At 49.0% G+C, this 21628-nt stretch overlaps 1 protein-coding gene across 1 annotated transcript in view; it reads left to right on the top strand.

Annotated features, from left to right (window-relative positions):
• LOC144936520 (voltage-gated delayed rectifier potassium channel KCNH8-like) overlaps nucleotides 1-11073 on the top strand; it is a 62173-nt gene extending 51100 nt beyond the window's left edge. Inside the window, exons 5-6 of the mRNA XM_078863687.1 lie at nucleotides 7294-7451; nucleotides 10972-11073. Of these exons, the coding sequence (XP_078719813.1) occupies nucleotides 7294-7451; nucleotides 10972-11073 (260 nt within the window). The remainder of the gene's footprint in view (nucleotides 1-7293; nucleotides 7452-10971) is intronic.
• Nucleotides 11074-21628: the final 10555 nt, after the last annotated feature.

Here is a 21628-nt window from a genome sequence, read left to right as displayed (position 1 = left end):
AACTTAACATCTAAAACAATGGGAGGTTTAGAATCGAATTGCCACTGCTGCTGTGATTTGCCAGGAATGCAACTTATCAGGCGTGCAATGAGTCATTAAATCATTCACCGATTAAAATCGATTCCTGCAACTCACAATACATGCTTGAAATCGTACGTGTGGAAATTTATCGTTGAAATAACACCCCGTCTGCTTCACAGCGGACATGAAAGATGATGCGACGTTATTCAAAAAGAGTTGGCCATGCGTAACTGGCATCATTGGCCACAATTGTTTGCAAATTACTTAATTGGAAAAAATCACACTAACAATGTCCGATAGCTGGCAGATGAATGCCAATTGGCAGGCCGGTGTTGCATTTTATTTGTGCTACAAAATGAAATCTGCCACTGGGTCCATTTGACGAAATTACAGCAGGGAGTTTGGAATGATTGAGATGAGATGTGACATGAGGCATTTTGGGTTGCTGACACATTTAAGCAAATGCCATATTAAATAAAATAGTTAACATCTTTATTTTACTGTTTCTGCAAATCATATACAAAATATATATGCTCAAGTTACATCTAGCCTAACAGAAAATATTTACAAACGAGACAGAAATTTAAGACGCGGCAAAAAATTGTCAAAAGAGAATCAATTATTGTATTAAATCATAACCCTGAATTATTGTTACATGCCGGACATACGTAAATTTATATTTAAATGTAAGTGCTGCTGCATTTTACTGTAAATTTATAATTTTTCAAAAAGGTTTTGTTTTTGAATCTCAGTGCGGCGCTGGGTAGAGGGACATGTGGTTGAACTGCGTTGCATTGCTTATGTTCGGCAGGGTGCCCACATTGCAGGGAATCTCCTGCCGACTGCCAGCCAGAGTTTTTGGGGCGTTGACATGTGTTTGGCAAAATAGTGAATGCACGCATGCACTGACTTCGCACCTGGGAAAATAACAGGAGCATCTTACTCATTTACCGGCGTCATATTTACGAATAGTGCATACATTCTTGGATTAATATCACTCTTTGTGCTCACGATACATGTATCAAAACGCGTGTGTGAGATTCATCGTTCCTCAGTCTGTAAATTGTAATTTGCATGTAACGGATTAACGTGAGCATGAGGAATGATAAGAGCCAAACAGTAAAAACAGCATGGCTGCCCTGAATTGGCAACCAAGGAGGGTGCACAGGGAGGTGAATAATGTTTTTAACATTTTTGAAGTTGACACTTTGACACTCGGCACACCCACGTGTAATGTCAACACAGCAGACTGCGGCTGCTGTTGGTTAGATGGTCTCCTGGGCACAGAAAGAAGTGTAGAAGTGTACGTCAGCACTCCCACCTCACACTGCAATTATGACTTCTGCCGAGGCTACGGGTATATTTGCCTCTCAGCAAAAACTGTGGCCGTGGGGAAGGGGGGGGCGGGGGAGGTGATACCTTGTTGGTTCCTTGTGGCTGTAGCAGGCTCCAGTGACATGTAGGAACCAGGTGAACAAGTTAGGGAGCTCTTACTAATTTGCAATGTGTCATGTAGTTGCTGAAGCTGGAACCCTTACCGTGTACATTACATTCATCCAGGCGAAGAGTTTGGTTGTAGGTCCCCCGATTGGGATGATGAATACCCTGAGCTGTCCGATATGAATTTGTATGAGTCAACGGCAACTAACTAGGCGGCTAAACAGAAGAGCGAATTACCGTACTTGCAGGGGCGGTTTCTTCATTAGGGCGATTGGGCGACGCACCACCAATGTCATTCAACCACAGAGTCACGCTAGCCGTCACTGTGCCTCTGGATATAGTCCAATCAGCGTCATGTCACGTTCTGTGGAGTACCGCCTCTTTTTGGGCAATTTCACTCCGGCTGAGAATCGCCCCGAGTGGCCCCATAGACTTACATTCAAAAATGTTTTTTTTCGAACGGGGGCACTGCAATGCATTCTCTATGGCTTCCGGGAGGGCTCGCCCTAACGTGCTTACGTCATCATACGTAAGCACGTTTCATCCAACAATATAATTTGTCGCCACCTAGTGGAATCTTTAATAAAAGAAACTTGAGTGGATTGTATATTAATAGCGAGTATAGAAACAAACAAGGTGTATTGTAAGAGTCACTTTATTTTTCATTAATATTAAAGAAGTGAAGTTGCCTTTACATGCTTAAGCTGTTAATTTATCCATTGCATGGGTGGACCTTATCCTTATCAATCATCCAGACATTTGCCCCCCCTGAGAGATTTTGCAGGAGCCGCCACTGCGTACTTGTATTCAAAAGTTTGCGAGTTCAAGTCCAAGTTGGGGCTTGACTTGGCACATCATCCCTCCTGGGGATGATGAGATGAGGACCACATTGTGGACAAAGTCAAGAGTGGCTGTCCTATGGATAGACTCGCCCCAACTGTAGGACCGAGGAATTTCCACCACTGGTTCAGGGCTGGAAAAGGATGAGCACCAAATTTTTCATTTGAGCAGGACATAACAATGACCTGTGGAGCAAAGCATTTGGTATCATGCCAAACTAAATGCAGTACAACCTAAAGACATTAACCAAAAATATCACAGCACTGTGAGAGATAGTGACGACTTGAGGAGGCATTCATCAAGCAGTGGATTGATCATGCGTCTGATGATGATGCACAAAGACGGTCACTGCATCGCATGTTTTCTTCTGATATTAGGAAGCTACTGGAGCCATGCACTTAAAAATGATATATATTGACAACGAATTTCTTTCGAACTGCATTTTATGTTTAGTTTGTCCTTCCCCTGCACCTCCAATGAGCGCGGTTGGCTGTGTACAGTGCGAAAGAAGTTGACACATACATACATGATGATAATTTAGGAAAAACATTAATTCACAGTAAGTTATGACACACACGAGCACGATAATGATGCAACCAACATCTCTTATTCGCTCATGTGTGTCCGTGGTGCAGGGAGGGCTACGTGTAGAATCCGGTGGTGGATCGAACATTATTAAGATTGATACATTAAAAAACACCAATCCAATGGGAATTGATTGCATAATAAGAGTCTAGCGAGCAGGAGGGCTTGTGTGATACTCCCACTCGTTTGCCGAGATAATTGCATAAATTAGTGCTGGGGTTAAAAGCAGGATTTTATTGGCGAAGGAAAGGGCTCTTTTTCGGTTTGGATTAATATCCAGATGCAGACGAGAGTAGATTGGAATGCGTTTTGGAAAGCTGAACTTGTTGATAAAAAAACAACATACAACCGTGGCTCAAGAATAACTATTTCAATGAATGCCTACAGCCTCCAATGCCATATGGATCGGACACATGGAAATAGGCGTGGAGTTACGCATAGCTTGCAATGAGAGACAATGAGTACACGGATTAGAGAACGTACGCAGGTTAACGATATAATTTTGACTGTTAAAGCTAAATGGGATTTGGGTAGGATGCGTCGTGACAAGGGGTAAAGGTTGAAGGGGTGGAAATACGAAATGGAGTGGCAGCCAAGGGAGGGAATTCGTCTGACAGGACGACGACCGCATAGATGGAGTGATAGGATCAACCCTTTTACTGGGTGGCTTGTTGTATCACAGGACCGTGATTCAATGGCGACGGCCAGGGGAAGGCACATATGTAGCAGTTGATTAATCATGGCTTAACTGTGGTGATGGTGAGGGATCAAACTTTTAAACCAGCAAATCAGGGTAGGGGCTGTGTGAATCTGAGTCAGTTTCTGTTGGAACTCTTTGCTCTCTCGTGTGGATCACATTTTATCGTGAGCGTCTGCTGGAGTTTAGCTCGGGGCCGTTGCTGCTGCTGCTTTCACAAGCGTGCTTGTGTTTCCTTTGAGTCCACATCAACAGAAGAAATAACAGGATTTACTCGTGCAGGACAGACAGATGCATACCCCTGGGCATTTAGTGCAGAGAAAGGGCAAAAGACAGGATTTATCATTATACCACCATAGCTTTATTGCAAAATGTTTGTTTGTTATCCTGGTTAAAAGTCATGACATGGTGCCATCTGCTGACCAGGAGGGGTAATCACGAGTATGGGTGCGTTATATAATAACCAACTAGAAGGGGGGCGTACCTGGGTTAAAGGTAAAAGGCAGGGTCAGTCAGGAAGTTCCGGGAACCTGCACGAAGGTTCTAGAAGGAGGCGTGGCCGGAAGTGGGGCCTGCCCACGCCGGGAAGTATATAAGGGATATGTGACCGAAGGTTCGGGGCTGTCGTGAGGTCCCGGGCCTTAGCTGCTGTCGCTGTCTTCGCCATCAACTCTCTCTTCATCTTCTGGCCACATGGCCGATTCTCTGGGACGGCTCCGAATGTTGTCATTGCTATATTAGTCAGCCAGCTATATAGTTAGACGCCGACGATGGGGCTGTGTAGATGGGTCAGCTATGCGTAGCCACGTACATATATGTAGGGGTGATACGCGCTGGCAGTAGGGATCGTGGGGCAGCGCGTGGTGATTGGCTGTGTAGTGGTGACGCGCGCTGACAGTGATAGATCGTGTGGCAGCGCATGGTGATTGGTTGTGTGCGCTGACACAAGCTGGAAAAAGGGATCGTGTGGCAGCGCGTGGTGATTGGTCGACTAGGGTGGGTGCTCACATCGCGGTCCGCATAGGCTCCGTCTCCTCGGGAGCGGAGGGCTATATAAGGCGGTGCGCGGGCGCTCGAGGAGTTGGTGACCAGTGAAGACGGAAGACGGAGGAGGAAGAGATAGGGCCCTGAGACACCTAGTCCCGCTGTCCTTGTAAGGACCGGGACCCTGTGTGGCTCAGAGGCAGGACCTTGGGACCCGGGGCCGGACGTCCGTGTGAGGGCCGGGCCGCGGGACCCAGTGGTCGTGACCCATACCCCGGCTGGGGTGGCTCTGTAGGTTCCCCCGGATGCTACGGGGCTGGAATGCCTGTGTGTGTGTAGCCGGGTGGAACATGTAGCGTGAGCTGTAGTAACCACACGTGTCGGGTGGAACGTGTAGCGTGAGCTGTAGTGACCACACGTGTTATTGTGGCAAGACAAGTGTTAATAAAGTGTGCTACCCGTCAAGTGGTCTCCCGCCGTAATTTACAATTCTACATGTCGCCCAGTGATTTGCCTGAAGTGTGAGAAATAAATAAGAAGCCCTCTACACATTGTGTCTCGGAAGTCGTTCACTACACAAGGATAAAATACACCAGAATAATCTGCAGAAATGTTTGTTTTCCTACTTGCAAGGTTGTTGTTAACCTCATACAGGATGGTAAGCTATCATTCCTGAATGTTTTGTTTTAGAAGAGACCTGACGGCTCGTTGGGACACTCTATAGGAAAGCCACCCACACAGATTCCTATCTAAAACCTGATTCCTAACCACTATCCGGCACAAAAGAATTCCCTCATCAAAACACTACACCATAGGGCGCACTGCATTTCCGACCAACACCACCTAGCCAGTGAACTGGAACATGTACACCAAGCCCTCAAGATTAATGGGTACTCGGACCGCATTATTCGCAAAGCTGTTTCTCCAACCATGGAGAAACAATCTGAGAAGCAAATCAAAACCATCACTTTACCATACATAGCAGGTGTTTCCAAAAATATTTCCAAAATCTTAAACAAACACAAGATCCAGGTCCGATTCAATACAGTACACAAAATCCGTGTTCTAATCCCATCTGTGAAGGATGTCATTCCTGAGATGCAATATTCTGGAATTTACAAACCTAGTTGTACCTGCGGCAGCAGTTACATCGGGGAAACGAAACGACATGTCTCGGACCATGTCCGCGAACACAAGGCAGATCTGAAACATGGCAGAACCAATACCTCTGCCGTGGCTGACCATTGTTATAATGCTGTGGGCTCGCATGATATTGTTTTTTCTGAGACCAAGGTACTCTGCAAACCTTCGGGCAACTATCAAAGGTTTGTTCATGAAGCCATCCAGATATATAAACAGACATAACTTCAACCGAGAAGATGGATACAAATTAGGAAGGATGTTATTAACCAGGTAAAGCCTTAACTGGTTGTGGTTGTTTCTATCCTACCTGCCGTTTACTAGTAGATTTTTCCGAGTTACTTTCCCCCCCGTGTCCCACACTTAGTTTCCCACTTCTAGCCCCGCCCACTTCCCCCCCCCCCCCACCAGCCTCACTTCTTCTCCCCATAGCGCTCACGCAGCCCCCCTTTAACTGCCCCCCCCTCTCTCTCCCACTTCTAGCCTCGCCCACTTCCCCCCCCAGTCTCGCCTCTTCTCCCCCTAGCGCTCACGCAGCCCCCCTTCCCCTGCCCCACAACCCCCCCCCCTCTCTCCCACTTCTAGCCCCGCCCACTTCTCCCCCCCCCCCCGCCTCAATTTTTCTCCCCCTAGCGCTTATGCAGCCCCCCTTCCCCTGCCCCACACCCCCCCTCTCTGTCCCCCCTTGCCTCCCCCTTTCTTACCTATATAACCTCTTGCCACGGCAGCTCTCTCGCCTACTTCAGCATTTTTCTTGCTGTGGTTGTTCCACCTGATGGAGATTGCTTGTGTTGCGATCGAAACGTCGTGATTTATTTTATTTGATTTCTACCTACGTGACTTTACCGAAAGAACCAAAGAGTATAGTAATTCAGTGGATGACAAATCTAAAATAACATCTTTAATCTGCTGCTATTAATCCATACGAAAGAAGACCTGGTGAATGGACAAAAAACTTTTAATGAAATCTAACCATTGGTTGATTCTGATTGCTCGCTAGATACTCCCATTGGTGGATGGCTGCATTGTAATATATTTCAAATACTCATTACACTGATGTGTTATTGAAAGATAATTTGTCCATCGTTCCACTTTCCATTTTACAACCAAAAGTATTACGGGGACGAGCTCCTATGGACTCGGTGGCCAACCTCTGGTGGCGAGGCAGTGCTATAAGCACCACAGAAGTGTGCAAGTTCATACGGGTTTGTCACTTAAATTATCTTACTTTTACAAATTGTGTTTAAACTTTATTTTTTACAAAAACTGTACTGCTACTAAGCTCAATTGAAACCTTCTACTGGATAAGGTCAGTGTACGTTTGCACAGCCTTTTTTCTTGTTCCACACTGCAGCATAACTAAGAGGGCATTTAGAGCAAAGTGGATTAAGATTTCAGGTAGACATAATTTTTTGGAAGTCTCGTATATGGATGGTCATGGTCTGGTACTACTGTGTCTCTGTATGTCCCTCATGTCTCACCCTCCCCTCCCCAAATCCCTGTCACGACTCCTGGCCATCAACTACCTCGACCCCCACACCGCTTCGCCTGCTCCCCTGAAACCACTCCCTTCTCCTCGTCCGCAGACATCATGCTCAACTTCCGAACCACTTACGTGAGCCGCTCGGGCCAGGTGGTGTACGACGGGCGCTCCGTCTGCCTCCACTACGTCAGCACGTGGTTCTTCGTGGACCTCATCGCCGCGCTGCCCTTTGACGTCCTCTACGCATTAAACATCTCTGTGGTAGGTGACAAGGGGACCCTAGCGTGTGTGATGGGGGGAGGAGCCAGGGCGGTGTAGTGTCGAGGTGATTGATGGCCGGGTGTGGTTGTGTAATTTAACGATCCTAGTCTTGTCAAAACTCGTAAGATAAGTTATGTTGAACTTGATTTGTACCACGGTCAGGTACCACCCTTGGCTCCAGGTTAGACAGGCAACGAGTTCCGTATCAGGTTTCCAGCCAAGAAATCCACGCAGCCTCCCAGAAGAACACCCACTGTTACAATAACCATTTCCTTAACTTTCCTGTTGTACTCTATCTATATCCAACTCTTCCTACGTGAGGTCAGCAACACTCGTACATCAATTATCAAAATCGTTCAAAAGAAGTCAACCGATAATTAATAATATAATATAATTTACGTAACTATATTAATAATGTGAATATTTGCATTAATGATGGATATAATCAACATTAATAACGTGAATATGCTTACCTCAGCCACCGACCAGCTGAAGTGCATGGAGCAATTATGGCATGGGGGCCATGTTTCATGGAGGTTGTTTTCCAAGCAACTGATTGGCTGGTGCAGTGAGAGTAATGATGTAATCCCTAGCAACCACTGCCACTCCCATAGTGTCTCGGCCTCGCTGTGCGCTGCGTTGTACCGCTAGCTGAGTAGTTAACCTCGCATCCAATAAACCCTCAGAGCCAGGATGAACGTCCGACTCCAAACGTCATTTATTGAATTTAACGAGGTAAAACTGGTAAGAAAACAGCACAGATACAGCATCTGTTAATACCCGGAAACACCAACACAATGAATGAACACCACAGCATCATAACATTCTTAGATAACATGTTTCTAAACAATAGATCCTGGATGGGCCAGGCCCCTACATTACCACTGAATAGCTATACAAGAGCATAAGCTGCTGTGTTACATAAAAGCACACCGTGTTATCATCACACTGCACCCCAGATGTACAGTACTACACATAACACTGCACTATGAATGAGACATTTCGTCATCCTTGCTTTCCAGATCGCAATGAAGTTACTTGGGTACAAGTTTGACTCGACTTATGAAATTACAAGTAACATTCACAATAAGGAAAGTTGCAGGCTTCGTTGTTAACTAGGCCTGGTATTTATCATAACAATTGAACAGCATTATAAAGACATTTACATCATTATAACGGTCATTCTAACATTATAACAGCATTGTCAATATTATGAGAACATAAACGAACTTACAGACAATGCTTCTTAAAGTCCCACAATGGACAATTATGGCTGGCTTCACTGGAACGCGATGTGTGCCGCCATCTTGAATTATGTGTGTAATGGCCAACGCCCACGTGGTTGAGCGGGAATCTTAAATCGCAACTTCCTGGTCACGTGACCAAACTTAGCATCAAAAACAGGAAATTCCTGTGTACACACGCCCCACATCTGCCGTGAGGCAAGACACCTGCCGTGAGGCAGAACACATAGCGTTGCGATCTCACGAAGACTCCAATGTTTCATTTGAATGTTGCTTCCTTCATTCTCATGGCACTTCGGATTTTACAAAAATTGCAGCCTGCCAACTGTATGCAACATTTTACTAGCATTTTCTGGACTCAGACCCTACGACTGGATGGTTAAGAAGCAGGGTAGAGCGGGCTAGACCCTGCTTGACACTTGGACAGTGCGATTGCATCCACCTCAAATACTTGCATCAATCCCCAACAGTGGACGTAGTGAGTTTAGAGCTCAGAGCCCATACTGGTGTAGGACTTGAAATGTCACGCGCCACGCGTTCTGTTGCTAGGGGAGCGAGCAGCGTACAATGGGGGCAACTGAGGATACAGTTGTTGTTGTGTGCCATTGAGGGGGAGGTCATTAAGAGACACCACAGGTGTTAAGGGTAACTGAGGACGCAGGCCAGTGATTGGTCAGGAGGGTGAGTGGCTGATGACTGGCGCCGGGCTGACGGCGATAACATGGTCACGTGAGGCTGGGGGCCTGGGGACGAGTAGCGAAGCAGGGGATGAGATAATTAATTGGGGCTGATTGGTTCGGGTATAAAGGCACAGCGTAACGGAGAGACGGGAGTTTTTTGGTTGGTGTTGGAGTCGGAGTTGGAGTGGTTGGTGCCCGGGACAGAGACGGAGCAGCAGGGAGCAGGAATAGATACGATAAGGGTAGACAAAGAGAATACAGATAGGGTAGCAGTGGATAGAGAGAGTACAGCGTACGGTAGCAGTGGATAGAGAGAATACAGATAGGGTAGCAGTGGATAGAGAGAATACAGATAGGGTAGCAGTGGACGGAGCGAGTACAGAGTAGGGTAGCAGCGGAGTAACGGACCTTGGGGGAGAGAGAGAGCGAGCGAAGTCGGGGAGCGGAGCGAGTGATCGGAGAGACATGGAGTGATGATGATGGCGGGTTGTGCATTGGAGCGAACGGAGAGGCATGGAGTGATGACGAGGAGGAGGTGTGAACTATATGCGTGAATAAAAGAGACGAGAAAGACAAGAAGCTGTCGCATCAGTACGAGTCCTACAACTGGTATTAGAAGTGATTAAAAGAACTACGCCGATATGTCAAAGAAAGCATCAGTACAAGTCCTACACTGGTACTGCTCTGACCAAGAACACCACTTACTCTCACGCGAGCAACCATTGCCCATGGCAATAGCCGCGGCCTTTAACTTGTCACATCAGCAACACAGGTGTCATTGGGTGCATCCTCGCAACTATGATGCTAGGATGCACCTCGGAATCAATTATTCATCTTCTGTATCCAAAGCACCACTCTGCTGCAAGAAACCGAGCAAAAAAAAACACCTTTACCCATGTGGTAATGTGAATCACCCACCCACAATGCATTTATTTGTCATCAGACAAACATTCGGAAACATCAGTTGTTGTACTGAATTGTGTTCGAATGTCTATGCCTCTTGTCTTTGAAATACTTGCACTGACCAACGTGGCATGGGGAAGCCCTGATGCAGGAGTGGATTGGCAAAACGGGCTGTACATGTACAATGAGAAGGCAAATCTTCACTTTTACAAATTGTGAAAGAAAAGATAAATTCTGCCCGTCATTTTACCATCTCTCTTTGCATGAGTTAGAAAAATGGATGTTAATGTAAAAGCTGGAACATAATTGGGAAAGTGCCCGGATGGACGTGAATTCACGGTCACTTTAAAATACAAAAGGACAGAAAGAGAAACCCATAGATAGTTAACTCGATCCCATCCTGGACAGTGTTACATTTTTGGAATAAACAGGAACGTTTGGAGTGAACATGCGGCAAGAGTGAAAGTGAAATAATGAACAAATGCAGCGGGAGGATAACCAAAGCCGAGGAGGAGTGGAGTGGTGATATCAGGGCACATGAAAGACGAAGTTTGATGGTGTCTTCACAATTACCAAATGCAATTGCACAAGCATAGGGAAGCCCACACATGATGCTGGTTGCCAAATTGCGCTGGTGCAAGGCATGAAATGGGGCGCCCATATCCACATCCCCCCCCCCCCCCCTCTCTATAGCCCGGTGCCTGGGCTGCCCAGGCCCGTGAACCCAATTGCAGTTGCACCGCCTGTGCGCTCGACAGCCACGCCACTGGACACTGCGTAGAGAAAATCCCGTGATGATTAATGCACAGCGCTGCTTTTAATAACCAGGGGGCTGCATGGACTATCATGTTGGTTTATACAGTTTTACCAAGGTCATTGCAAAGCCTCAGTGTTTTTAAAAATGATTTGTGGTTGTGCCATTTTCATCAGTTAATTTTGTTTCGATTTAAAGCGTTCGTGACTGCAGGGATTCATCTTCTTGGTTCTTTCGGTAAAGTCACGTAGAAGGGAAGTAATAAAATAATAAAAATAAAACATAATAAAACAATTCTCACGACGTTTCGGCCACAACGCAAGCAGCCGTCCTCAGGCGAAGAATGAGACATTATCAAGCTAGGAGCTTATATAGGTGTAGCGAGGAGGAGCGCCTTAACAAAAGAATGTGCATATGAAGAGGAATTTAGCATACCAATGGGCAATGCGTAGGAGGTGGGCGGAGGGGTTTCAAAGTCCCATTATGCCCATGCATTATGCAGGATCAACAGCACCACGGGGGGGCGCAAGGAACAGCGTTAATAAAGGAAAGGAATGTTAATGATATGTAGCTGCATTTACCAAACAACCATGTAGAAAACCAAAGTAAAAAACTACGTAAAAAACTAAAATATAAACTGATACTTACTATACTCTACAATAAGCTGAGTTACTAACAACAAATAATAAATTACAATTCTACGTCGTAAGAAGTATATAATATACTTCCATCTAAACTTTATTCTCTTAGCATATACAGTACTATATACTGCCATAGATAAACCCAACATTAAATAATATACTGTATTGCTGTAAACCACCCTATACTTTATACATTTTTATATAACACTATGTATTATTCAACTCACCCTAATGTGTATCGAAATGGTTTATAACGTCCTTCTAATGATTGCTAAGCCTGAATCCATCTTCTCGGTTAAAATTGTCTCTGTGTTTGTATATGTGGATCGCCTCATGAACGAATCTCTCATGATAGCCAGATGGCTTGCAGAGAACCTCCGTCTTGGAGAAGTCAATGTCATGTGAGCCCACTGAGTTGTAACAGTGGTCTGCCACGGCTGAGGTGTTTGTCCTACCGTGTTTTAGATCAGCTTTATGTTCACGAATGCGGTCTGAGACGTGTCGTTTGGTTTCCCCAATGTAACTGCTACCACAGAGGCAACTTAGTTTGTAGACGCCAGGCTACTGTATGTCTGGAATCACATCTTTTACAGACGGTACCAGATCACGGATTTTATGTACTGTGTTGAATCGGACCTGGATCTTGTGTTTAATCAGGATTTTGGAGATCTTTTTTGTGACCCCAGCAATGTAGGGTAAGGTGATGGTCTTGAAAGGCTCCTCAACAGGATCCTTCTTGATGGTTGGAGTGATGGCTTTGCGGATTGTGTAGTCGGAGTAACCATTATCCTTAAGAGCTTGGCGTACGTGTTTGAGTTCACTGGAAATGTGTTCATGGTCGGAGATGCATTGGGCTCTATGATATAGAGTCTTGATGAGGGAATTCTTCTGGGATGGATGGTGGTGGGAATCCGGTTTTAGATAAGCATCCGTGTGGGTGGCTTTCCTGTAGACAGAGTGGCTCATTGAACCATCAGGTCTCCTTTTGATTAGGACATCCAAAAAGGGTAGCATGCCATCATTTTCGACTTCCATGGTGAATCTGATGGCTGGGTGTATGGAATTGATGTGGTCGAGAAATTGGTCTAGAGCAGGCCGGCCATGTGGCCAGATGACAAAAGTATCGTCTACGTACCTCTTCCATAAGGTCGGGCGTAGAGTGGCAGTCTGGATGGCGTCCGTCTCAAATTTCTCCATGAAGATGTTGGCTACAACCGGAGATAGGGGGGAGCCCATTGGGGTGCCCTCAATTTGCTTGTAGAAGGTTCCATTCCAGGTGAAGTATGTATTGGTTAAGCAGTGTCTCACCAGGGGGGGTACCCCAGCATTTAGTCCTTGATGAACCAAGTCTTCAATGATTGCGATGGTGTCAGGCACAGGCACCTTGGTGAACAAGGAAACCACATCAAAACTGACAAGCAGGTCGTCTGGGGACAGGGCAATCCCCTTGATTGTCGATACCAGGTCAGTAGAGTTTAGTACTGCAGAGGTGGTTTTTCCAGTGAAAGGCCGTAGGATTTCGGACAAAAAACGAGCCAGTTTGTAAGTGGGGGAGTTGATAGTAGAGACAATGGGACGAAGAGGTCTTCTTTATGTATCTTTGGCAAGCCGTACAATCTTGGTGGCCTGGCTGCAGAAGGTTTCAACGAGAACTGTTTGGTCTGATCAATTAATGCGGTTGAAGCAGAAATGATGTTGTTGGTTTTGGAGACGAGGCTGTTGGTGGGGTCTCGTTTTATTTTTGTATAGCTGCCATCGTTGAGTAGTTCTTGAATTTTGTTGTTGTATTCTATTTTGTCCATGATGACAGTGGCATTGCCTTTGTCGGCTGAGAGGATGACAATGTCATCCCTCTTTTTTAATTGAGCTAATTCAAAACGCTCATCTTTGCTGATGTTGCTAGCTGGCATCTTAGCGTTTTTGAGGGTTACAGAGATTTCAGATCTTGCTACGTCTGCAGCGATGTGACTCAAGCCCTTGAGAGCTACATCTACTCGAGCAATTATATCATTAACTGGTATGTGTCTAGGTGTGACTGCAAAGTTTAGTCCTTTAGCTAAAACGGATTTCAAACCTTCAGAAATAGGACTGTTACTGCGATTAATTACGACTTTGTTAACATCTAGCTTTTCAATGTGTGGGTCCGGTTTCTTGTTTGAGAGGCGGTTGAATTTGGAAATCAAGTTGTCCTTACATTTAGTCGACATAGCGGCAGCTGAAGAGGCAGTCATTTTTTCCACGTGGTCCCAATCCGATGTGGACATTGTTGCACTCAAAGATAAGTGTGATTTGTAGAGTGTCTTGTCTAACTGATCTAGTTCGGTGCGCGTAAGTCTGATTTTCTCTGAGATAAGAGCTAAGCTAGTTCTAGACAGAATTCGTTTCGCATTAGAAGAAGTTACAGCAGCAGATGTTAGTGTAAATGCGTTTGGTATTACCTTAGAGTCGCGGCATCTCTTCAGAAAGGTGAGAGACTCGATTAGCTGAGCCTTCTTATCCCGGAGCTTGTTGAAGGATCTCAAAGTTACGTGGAAACCCTCCCCGTAGAGGCGGTTAAATTTCGATTTAAAGCTTTCGTGACTGCAGGGATTCATCTTCTTGGTTCTTTCGGTAAAGTCACGTAGAAGGGAAGTAATAAAATAATAAAAATAAAACATAATAAAACAATTCTCACGACGTTTCGGCCACAACGCAAGCAGCCGTCCTCAGGCGAAGAATGAGACATTATCAAGCTAGGAGCTTATATATTATAAAACGAGACCCCACCAACAGCCTCGTCTCCAAAACCAACAACATCATTTCTGCTTCAACCGCATTAATTGATCAGACCAAACAGTTCTCGTTGAAACCTTCTGCAGCCAGGCCACCAAGATTGTACGGCTTGCCAAAGATACATAAAGAAGATACACCTCTTCGTCCCATTGTCTCTACTATCAACTCCCCCACCTATAAATTGGCTCGTTTTTTGTCTGAAATCCTACGGCCTTTCACTGGAAAAACCACCTTTGCGGTACTAAACTCTACTGACCTGGTATCGACAATCAAGGGGATTGCCCTGTCCCCAGACGACCTGCTTGTCAGTTTTGATGTGGTTTCCTTATTCACCAAGGTTCCTGTACCTGACACCATCGCAATCATTGAAGACTTGGTTCATCAAGGACTGAATGCTGGGGTACCCCCCCTGGTGAGACACTGCTTAACCAATACATACTTCACCTGGAATGAAACTTTCTACAAGCAAATTGAGGGCACCCCAATGGGCTCCCCCCTATCTCCGGTTGTAGCCAACATCTTCATGGAGAAATTTGAGACGGACGCCATCCAGACTGCCACTCTACGCCCGACCTTATGGAAGAGGTACGTAGACGACACTTTTGTCATCTGGCCACATGGCCGGCCTGCTCTAGACCAATTTCTCGACCACATCAATTCCATACACCCAGCCATCAGATTCACCATGGAAGTCGAAAAAGATGGCAAGCTACCCTTTTTGGATGTCCTAATCAAAAGGAGACCTGATGGTTCAATGATCCACTCTGTCTACAGGAAAGCCACCCATACGGATGCTTACCTAAAACCGGATTCCCACCACCATCCATCCAAGAAGAATTCCCTCATCAAGACTCTATATCATAGAGCCCAATGCATCTCCGACCATGAACACATTTCCAGTGAACTCAAACACGTACGCCAAGCTCTTAAGGCTAATGGTTACTCCGACTACACAATCCGCAAAGCCATCACTCCAACCATCATGAAGGATCCTGTTGAGGAGCCTTTCAAGACCATCACCTTACCCTACATTTCTGGGGTCACAAAAAAGATCTCCAAAATCCTGATTAAACACAAGATCCAGGTCCGATTCAACACAGTACATAAAATCCGTGATCTGGTACCGTCTGTAAAAGATGTGGTTCCAGACATACAGTACCCTGGCGTCTACAAACTAAGTTGCCTCTGTGGTAGCAGTTACATTGGGGAAACCAAACGACATGTCTCGGACCGCATCCGTGAACATAAAGCTGACCTGAAACACCGTAGGACAAACACCTCAGCCGTGGCAGATCACTGTTACAACTCAGTGGGCTCATATGACATTGACTTCTCCAAGACAGAGGTTCTCTGCAAGCCATCTGGCTATCATGAGAGATTCGTTAATGAGGCGATCCACATATACAAACACAGAGACAATTTTAACCGAGAAGATGGATTCTGGCTTAGCAATCATTGGAAGGACGTAATAAACAATTTCGATACACATTAGGGTGGGTAGAATAATACATAGTGTTATATTAAAATGTATAAGGAATAGGGTGGTTTATAGCAATACAGTATATAATTTAATGTTGTGTTTATCTATGGCAGTATATAGTACGGTATATGCTCGTGTGATGTAAGAGAATAAAGTTTAGATGTGTAGTGGTGGTGTTGACGCGCGCCGACTGTGACAGTGATGGATCACGGGGCGGCACGGGGTGCGGGGTTGGGCACGCGTTGTGGGCGTGGTATGGACGCGCGCGCCGAGAGTGACGGATGACGGGGCGGCGCGGCGTGGGTGGTGAGGCACGCTGAGATGTGGGAAAACAGGATCGTAGCGAGTGCCCAGTGATTGGTCAAATAGGATGGGTGCTCTCAGCGACGTCCGCAGGTGGGGTATAAAGGGGGATGCGCGAGAGCACTCGGGGTTGTTAACCAGTTGAAGATCGAAGACGGAGTTGAAGAGATAGTGCCCCGAGACCCCTAGTCCCGCTGTCCTTGTAGGGACCGGGGCCTTGTGTGGCACGGAGGCGAGACTGTGGGACCCGTGGTTCGACGCCCCCGTGGGTCGGGACTGGGGGACCCACAGTCGAGACGGACACCCCGGCAGGGTGTGTCCCGAGTAGCTCAGTGGGCGTTAGTCGCCAGAGTAGCTCAGTGGGCGTTAGTCGCCAGGGTAGCTAAGAGGGTGTTAGTCACCCGAGTAGCTAAGTGGGTGTTAGTCACCCGAGTAACCAAGTGGGTGTTAGTCACCCGAGTGAGTAGCTCAGTGGGCGTTAGTCGCCAGGGTAGCTAAGAGGGTAGCTAAGTGGGTGTTAGTCACCCGAGTGAGTAGCTCAGTGGGCGTTAGTCGCCAGGGTAGCTAAGAGGGTGTTAGTCACCCGAGTAGCTAAGTGGGTGTTAGTCACCCGAGTAACCAAGTGGGTGTTAGTCACCCGAGTAACCAAGTGGGTGTTAGTCACCCGAGATACTACAGTGGGTGTTAGTCGCCTGTGAACCGAAGTTGGTGAAATAAAGAGTGTGCTACCCGTGAAGTCGTCTCCCGCCGAGTTACTACATTACAACTGGCGTCAGAAGTAAACCTGTCTTCAAGAAGAATGGATACTAGGAAGACTACCCGTACCCACGAGCGAGATCGGGAAGACGACGGAGTACCGGAGACACCAACCTCGGGAGGAGAGGACGAGGAGTTGCCGCCGATGCAGCACTTCGCGGCGATGGCCGACGCTCAGCTCGCCTCCGACACCAGCCTACAGGACGCGCACTCCCGCCTGGCGGAGTTGCTGCTCGCCGCCGCTGCAGTTTTGGCGGAGATCTCCGTTCCAGCGGGCGGAGGGACGGCTGCGGGGTTTGAGGAGGCGGCGCGGCTGGAGGGTTCCCGCCAGAAGGCACTTTGCGCCAAAAGTTTTGAGGTTGGCGCCGTTTTTGAGGGACCGCCATTGTTTGGCGGGAAACGGGGACACCACGTGGCCGGAGATCTCCACTCAGCGCGGCCCGCGTCATCGGCGCGCGCCGGAGCTCTCCAGGGTGCGACTGCTGACAGAGCCGACATTTTGTACAACCACAGTGGCGCGGGGGAAAATCGTTCCGACGACGACGACCGAGTCCTCCAGCAACGATTGCCCGCGCTGTCGGCGTTCAAGGCAGACGGAGGCGACTGGGGAGCCTTCCACCGAAGGTTCCTCGCACATCAAGAAATGTCGGGGTGGTCCGACACCACTGCCCTGCGCGCTCTGCCAGCGATGCTCGACGACGACGCGCTTGCAGCCTTCACATCGGCCCCAAGGTCGTCTCGCTCAACGCTACAGGCCGCGCTAAACCTGATGGCTAGGGTGTTCGGCCCGCCCTCGACCTGCCGCCACCAATTCTACGATCGGCGGAAGGTGGCTGGGGAAACAACGCTCGCCTATCGCACGGCGCTGCTCGCCTTGGCGGACGCAGCTTTTCCCCGCATGGACAAGGAGGGGAAGGACGCCATGGTGACGGAGCAGCTGCTGGCGTTGGCCCACGAGTTGGGAGTCCCCATCAATGTGGCAGACGAAATGGATATCTGCTCCCTGGCGATCGCCACGAGTATTCACGCGTACGAGGTCCTCAAGCGCAAGCCGACGGTCGTCTGCAAATTGGCGGAGAACGCGGCACTGGCCGCCACGATCGCCGAGCCTCAGCCAGCTGCAGATCGGGAGCAGGCCTTCGCTGTATCGCGTCCGGGGGAGTGGAGAACGGGAGGTCGTTCACCCACACGTTCATCCCGCAAGCTGGAGCAACCGAAACCTACGACGTCCCTCGTCGTCTGCTACAACTGCGGCCTTCGGGGTCACGTCGCAGCCGGGTGCCGGGCCCCGCGTCTGCGCGCCACGGGACCACGTCGGGACGACGACCAGGCCCACAAGTCATCCCAACTAAACCCGGCAAGTCGCGGCACCTCACACGCCCGGTCCACATACACGGCACGTTCGGGTCGCCGCTTGGCGGTGGGGGGTCAGCGGCTGGGTGCCGGGGGTTCACTTTGGCGGGGGGGGTCCGTACACGGCCCGCAAGCAGTCGAATGGTCCGAATTGGCCCACAGGATAGTGGCTGCGTCGGCCGGGTCGTCCGTGGTAACGGGGTTTATTGACGGGGTTGAGGTCCGGGTGCTTGTGGACACGGGTGCGTCGGCCACTATCATTTCGGACCTTATTTATAACATTCTTCCCGTCCAAAGTCGACCCCTTCTGCCTGTGGACGTGCCATTTTATGCGGCGAATGGGGGATCCCTGGGGATCATCGGCCAGATTCGGGCGACTATTTGCATTGGTGACATCAAATTGGCGGGCCCTATTTTTGTATCATCATCGCTGGCCGTTCCTTGTTTGCTAGGTACGGACTTTTTGTCCAAAATGCCCATCAAAATTCTCATAGATCAGGCCTGCATTGAGCTTCCGTCGGGACGGCGGGTTGCGTTCTTGACAAGCCCTACCAAAATACGCACGGTTTGTGCGACGGTGCAGGCGCTGGCAACTCAGACTGTACGGGTGCCCCCGGGATTGCAAATGTTGGTACCCCTTCGGTTGAGGAAACCGCTCGGGGTGGGTGCGGGGGCACAGGGAGTACTGTTGGGGCCGTCTAACAGGGCCAAAAGGGGCCTCGACTTGGCGGTAGCTCAAACCATGGTGAGAGGGGACAGTGAGCCGTTCGTAATGGTCCTGAATACGGGGTCGCGGCCGGCCATAATTACGCAGGGAACGGTGCTGGCTCACGCCGCGCCGCTACCCGTTGAGGAACAGCTCGTTGCTCACGCCGATTTCAGTGTCGAGTCGCATCCTCCAAGTGATGAGGGGACAGAGTGGTTGGACTCGTTGTGGGCCGGGTCTGCTAACTTGTCCAAGGTGCAATTGGGAGCATTGAGGGGTTTGCTACTCGAGTTTGCTGATGTGTTCAGCAGACATAAGTACGATATCGGCTGCACAGACCTGTTGCGCCACCACATAGCTACGGAGGACGCGGCCCCTATTCGACAGAATCCCTTCCGGCTCAGCCCAGCCGAGAAGGAGCATGTGCAGTCGACGGTTAATGATATGTTGGCGGCCGACATTATTTCGCCCTCTTCCAGTCCGTGGGGTGCTCCTATTGTCCTAGTTAAAAAACAGGACGGGTCTTTGCGGTTCTGTGTCGATTTCCGCCGCTTAAATAAAATCTCGATGGCGGATGCGTATCCGCTCCCCAGAATGGATGAGTCGCTGGATGCCTTGGCGGGAGCACAGTTTTTTTCCACACTCGATCTGCTTTCCGGATTTTGGCAATTGCCCCTCGATAACGAATCTAAACCTAAAACCGCTTTCCGGACACCTGGTGGCCTATTTGAATTCAACCGTTTGCCCATGGGCTTACATTCCGCTCCCGCCACGTTCCAGAGGCTCATGGAATTGGTTTTGTCGGGCCTCCAATGGGACACCTGTTTGATTTATCTCGACGATATCATCGTTTTCAGCCGGACTTTTGAGGAGCACCTCCAGCGACTGAGAGCGGTGTTCCTCAGGATGCGTTCCGCTAAGCTTAAATTTAAGCCGACTAAATGTTTTCTGCTTCGGGAATCGGTCAGGTATTTGGGCCATATCGTCAGTCGTAAAGGGATCTCGACAGACCCTGCTAAGACGCACTGCGTCAGCTCATGGCCAACGCCAACCTCGGTCACGGAGGTTCGCAGCTTTATTGGATTCGCCTCCTATTACCGTCGTTTTGTCAAGCAGTTTGCCACCATAGCCAGGCCCCTGCACGCTTTGACGGCTAAGGGTGTGCGGTTTCACTGGGGGGCGGAAGAGGAGGCTGCGTTCTGCTCCCTTCGTGACGCCTTGGTGCAGGCTCCCCCCTTGTGTTACCCCGATTTCACACAACCGTTTTTGCTTGACACGGATGCCAGCAACACGGGTATCGGGGGAGTGCTCTCACAGGTGGTCGGGGGGGTCGAACGGGTGGTCGCCTACGGTAGTAGAGTTCTTTCCCCCGCCGAACAACGCTATTGCGTGACTCGCCGTGAATTGTTAGCGATTGTGTTTTTTACACAGCAATTCAGGCCGTATCTTTACGGCCGTCATTTTACGGTTCGTACGGACCATGCGGCTCTCCAATACGCTATGCGGGTGGCGCAGCCATCGGGCCAATTGTCCCGATGGTTGGAGGTCCTTCAGGACTACCAATTCACGACGATTTACCGCAAGGGATTACGACACTCAAATGCGGACGCCTTGTCGCGGTTGCCACCGCGCACGGACTGCGCATGTTTGCTGGGATCGGCGCGGTGTAAACCCCCGGTCGCCGACACCGCGGGAGTTGCGCTCGCCGCCACTGACACCCCGGGTGTCGACGCTCCCACGGGGAGGGACTCGCTGTTATCGTTGCCCCTCATTGAGTGGGGCCGTCTCCAAATGTCCGACAGCTCCCTGCTTACGCTACGTCGAAAAGTTGACGCTCCCGAGGTAGGGGATGCGCGGGTCGGTTCCTGGGTGTGCAGACAGGGCCTCTTGATGAAGTGGGACAACATGTCCCGGCGTCACGTGCTTGTTGTGCTTTTGCTATGCGGGGTAGGGTCGTTCTGGCTGCTCATGAACGACTCATGCATCTGGGTTTTCACAAAACGCTCGCCCTAATCCAGCAAGACTATTATTGGCCGGGGATGGGTAACGACGTGGCGAACATTCTTAAGGGATGCGTAGGGTGCGCCCGAAGAAAACCGCCACCATTGGCGGCTAATCCACCGCTGCAATCCATTCAAGTTTCGCGCACAAACGAATTGGTTGCGTTAGACATCTTGGGGCCCTTTCCTGCTATGCCGAGGGGAAATAGGTTCCTGCTGGTTGGCGTAGAGTACTTCACCCGATGGCCCATGGCATGGCCACTCGCCAACCAGTCGGCTGCAGCGGTTGCGGACGCCTTCGTCCAGGGTTATGTTTTGGACAAGGGCGCCCCCGAACGCTTGCTGACGGATCAAGGAAAGAATTTTTCGGGCGTTTTGTTGCGCGAGGTGTGCGACCTGTTGGGTACAAAGAAAGTGCGGACTTCCCCGTACCACCCGCAGACTGACGGGATGGTTGAGCGTCTGAACAGGACGATTACGTCTATGCTGTGCCAACAGGTCTGCGACGATCAGGTTGATTGGGACTTACAGGTGCCGGGGGTACTCGCGGCCTATCGAATGGCCCCTCATGCGGCGACGGGGTTT

Source organism: Lampetra fluviatilis, chromosome 1 (genome assembly GCF_964198595.1).
Source record: "Lampetra fluviatilis chromosome 1, kcLamFluv1.1, whole genome shotgun sequence".
Taxonomy (NCBI): domain Eukaryota; kingdom Metazoa; phylum Chordata; class Hyperoartia; order Petromyzontiformes; family Petromyzontidae; genus Lampetra; species Lampetra fluviatilis.
Note: the sequence above shows the minus strand (reverse complement) of the source record. Positions and strands in the feature narration are given on the sequence as shown.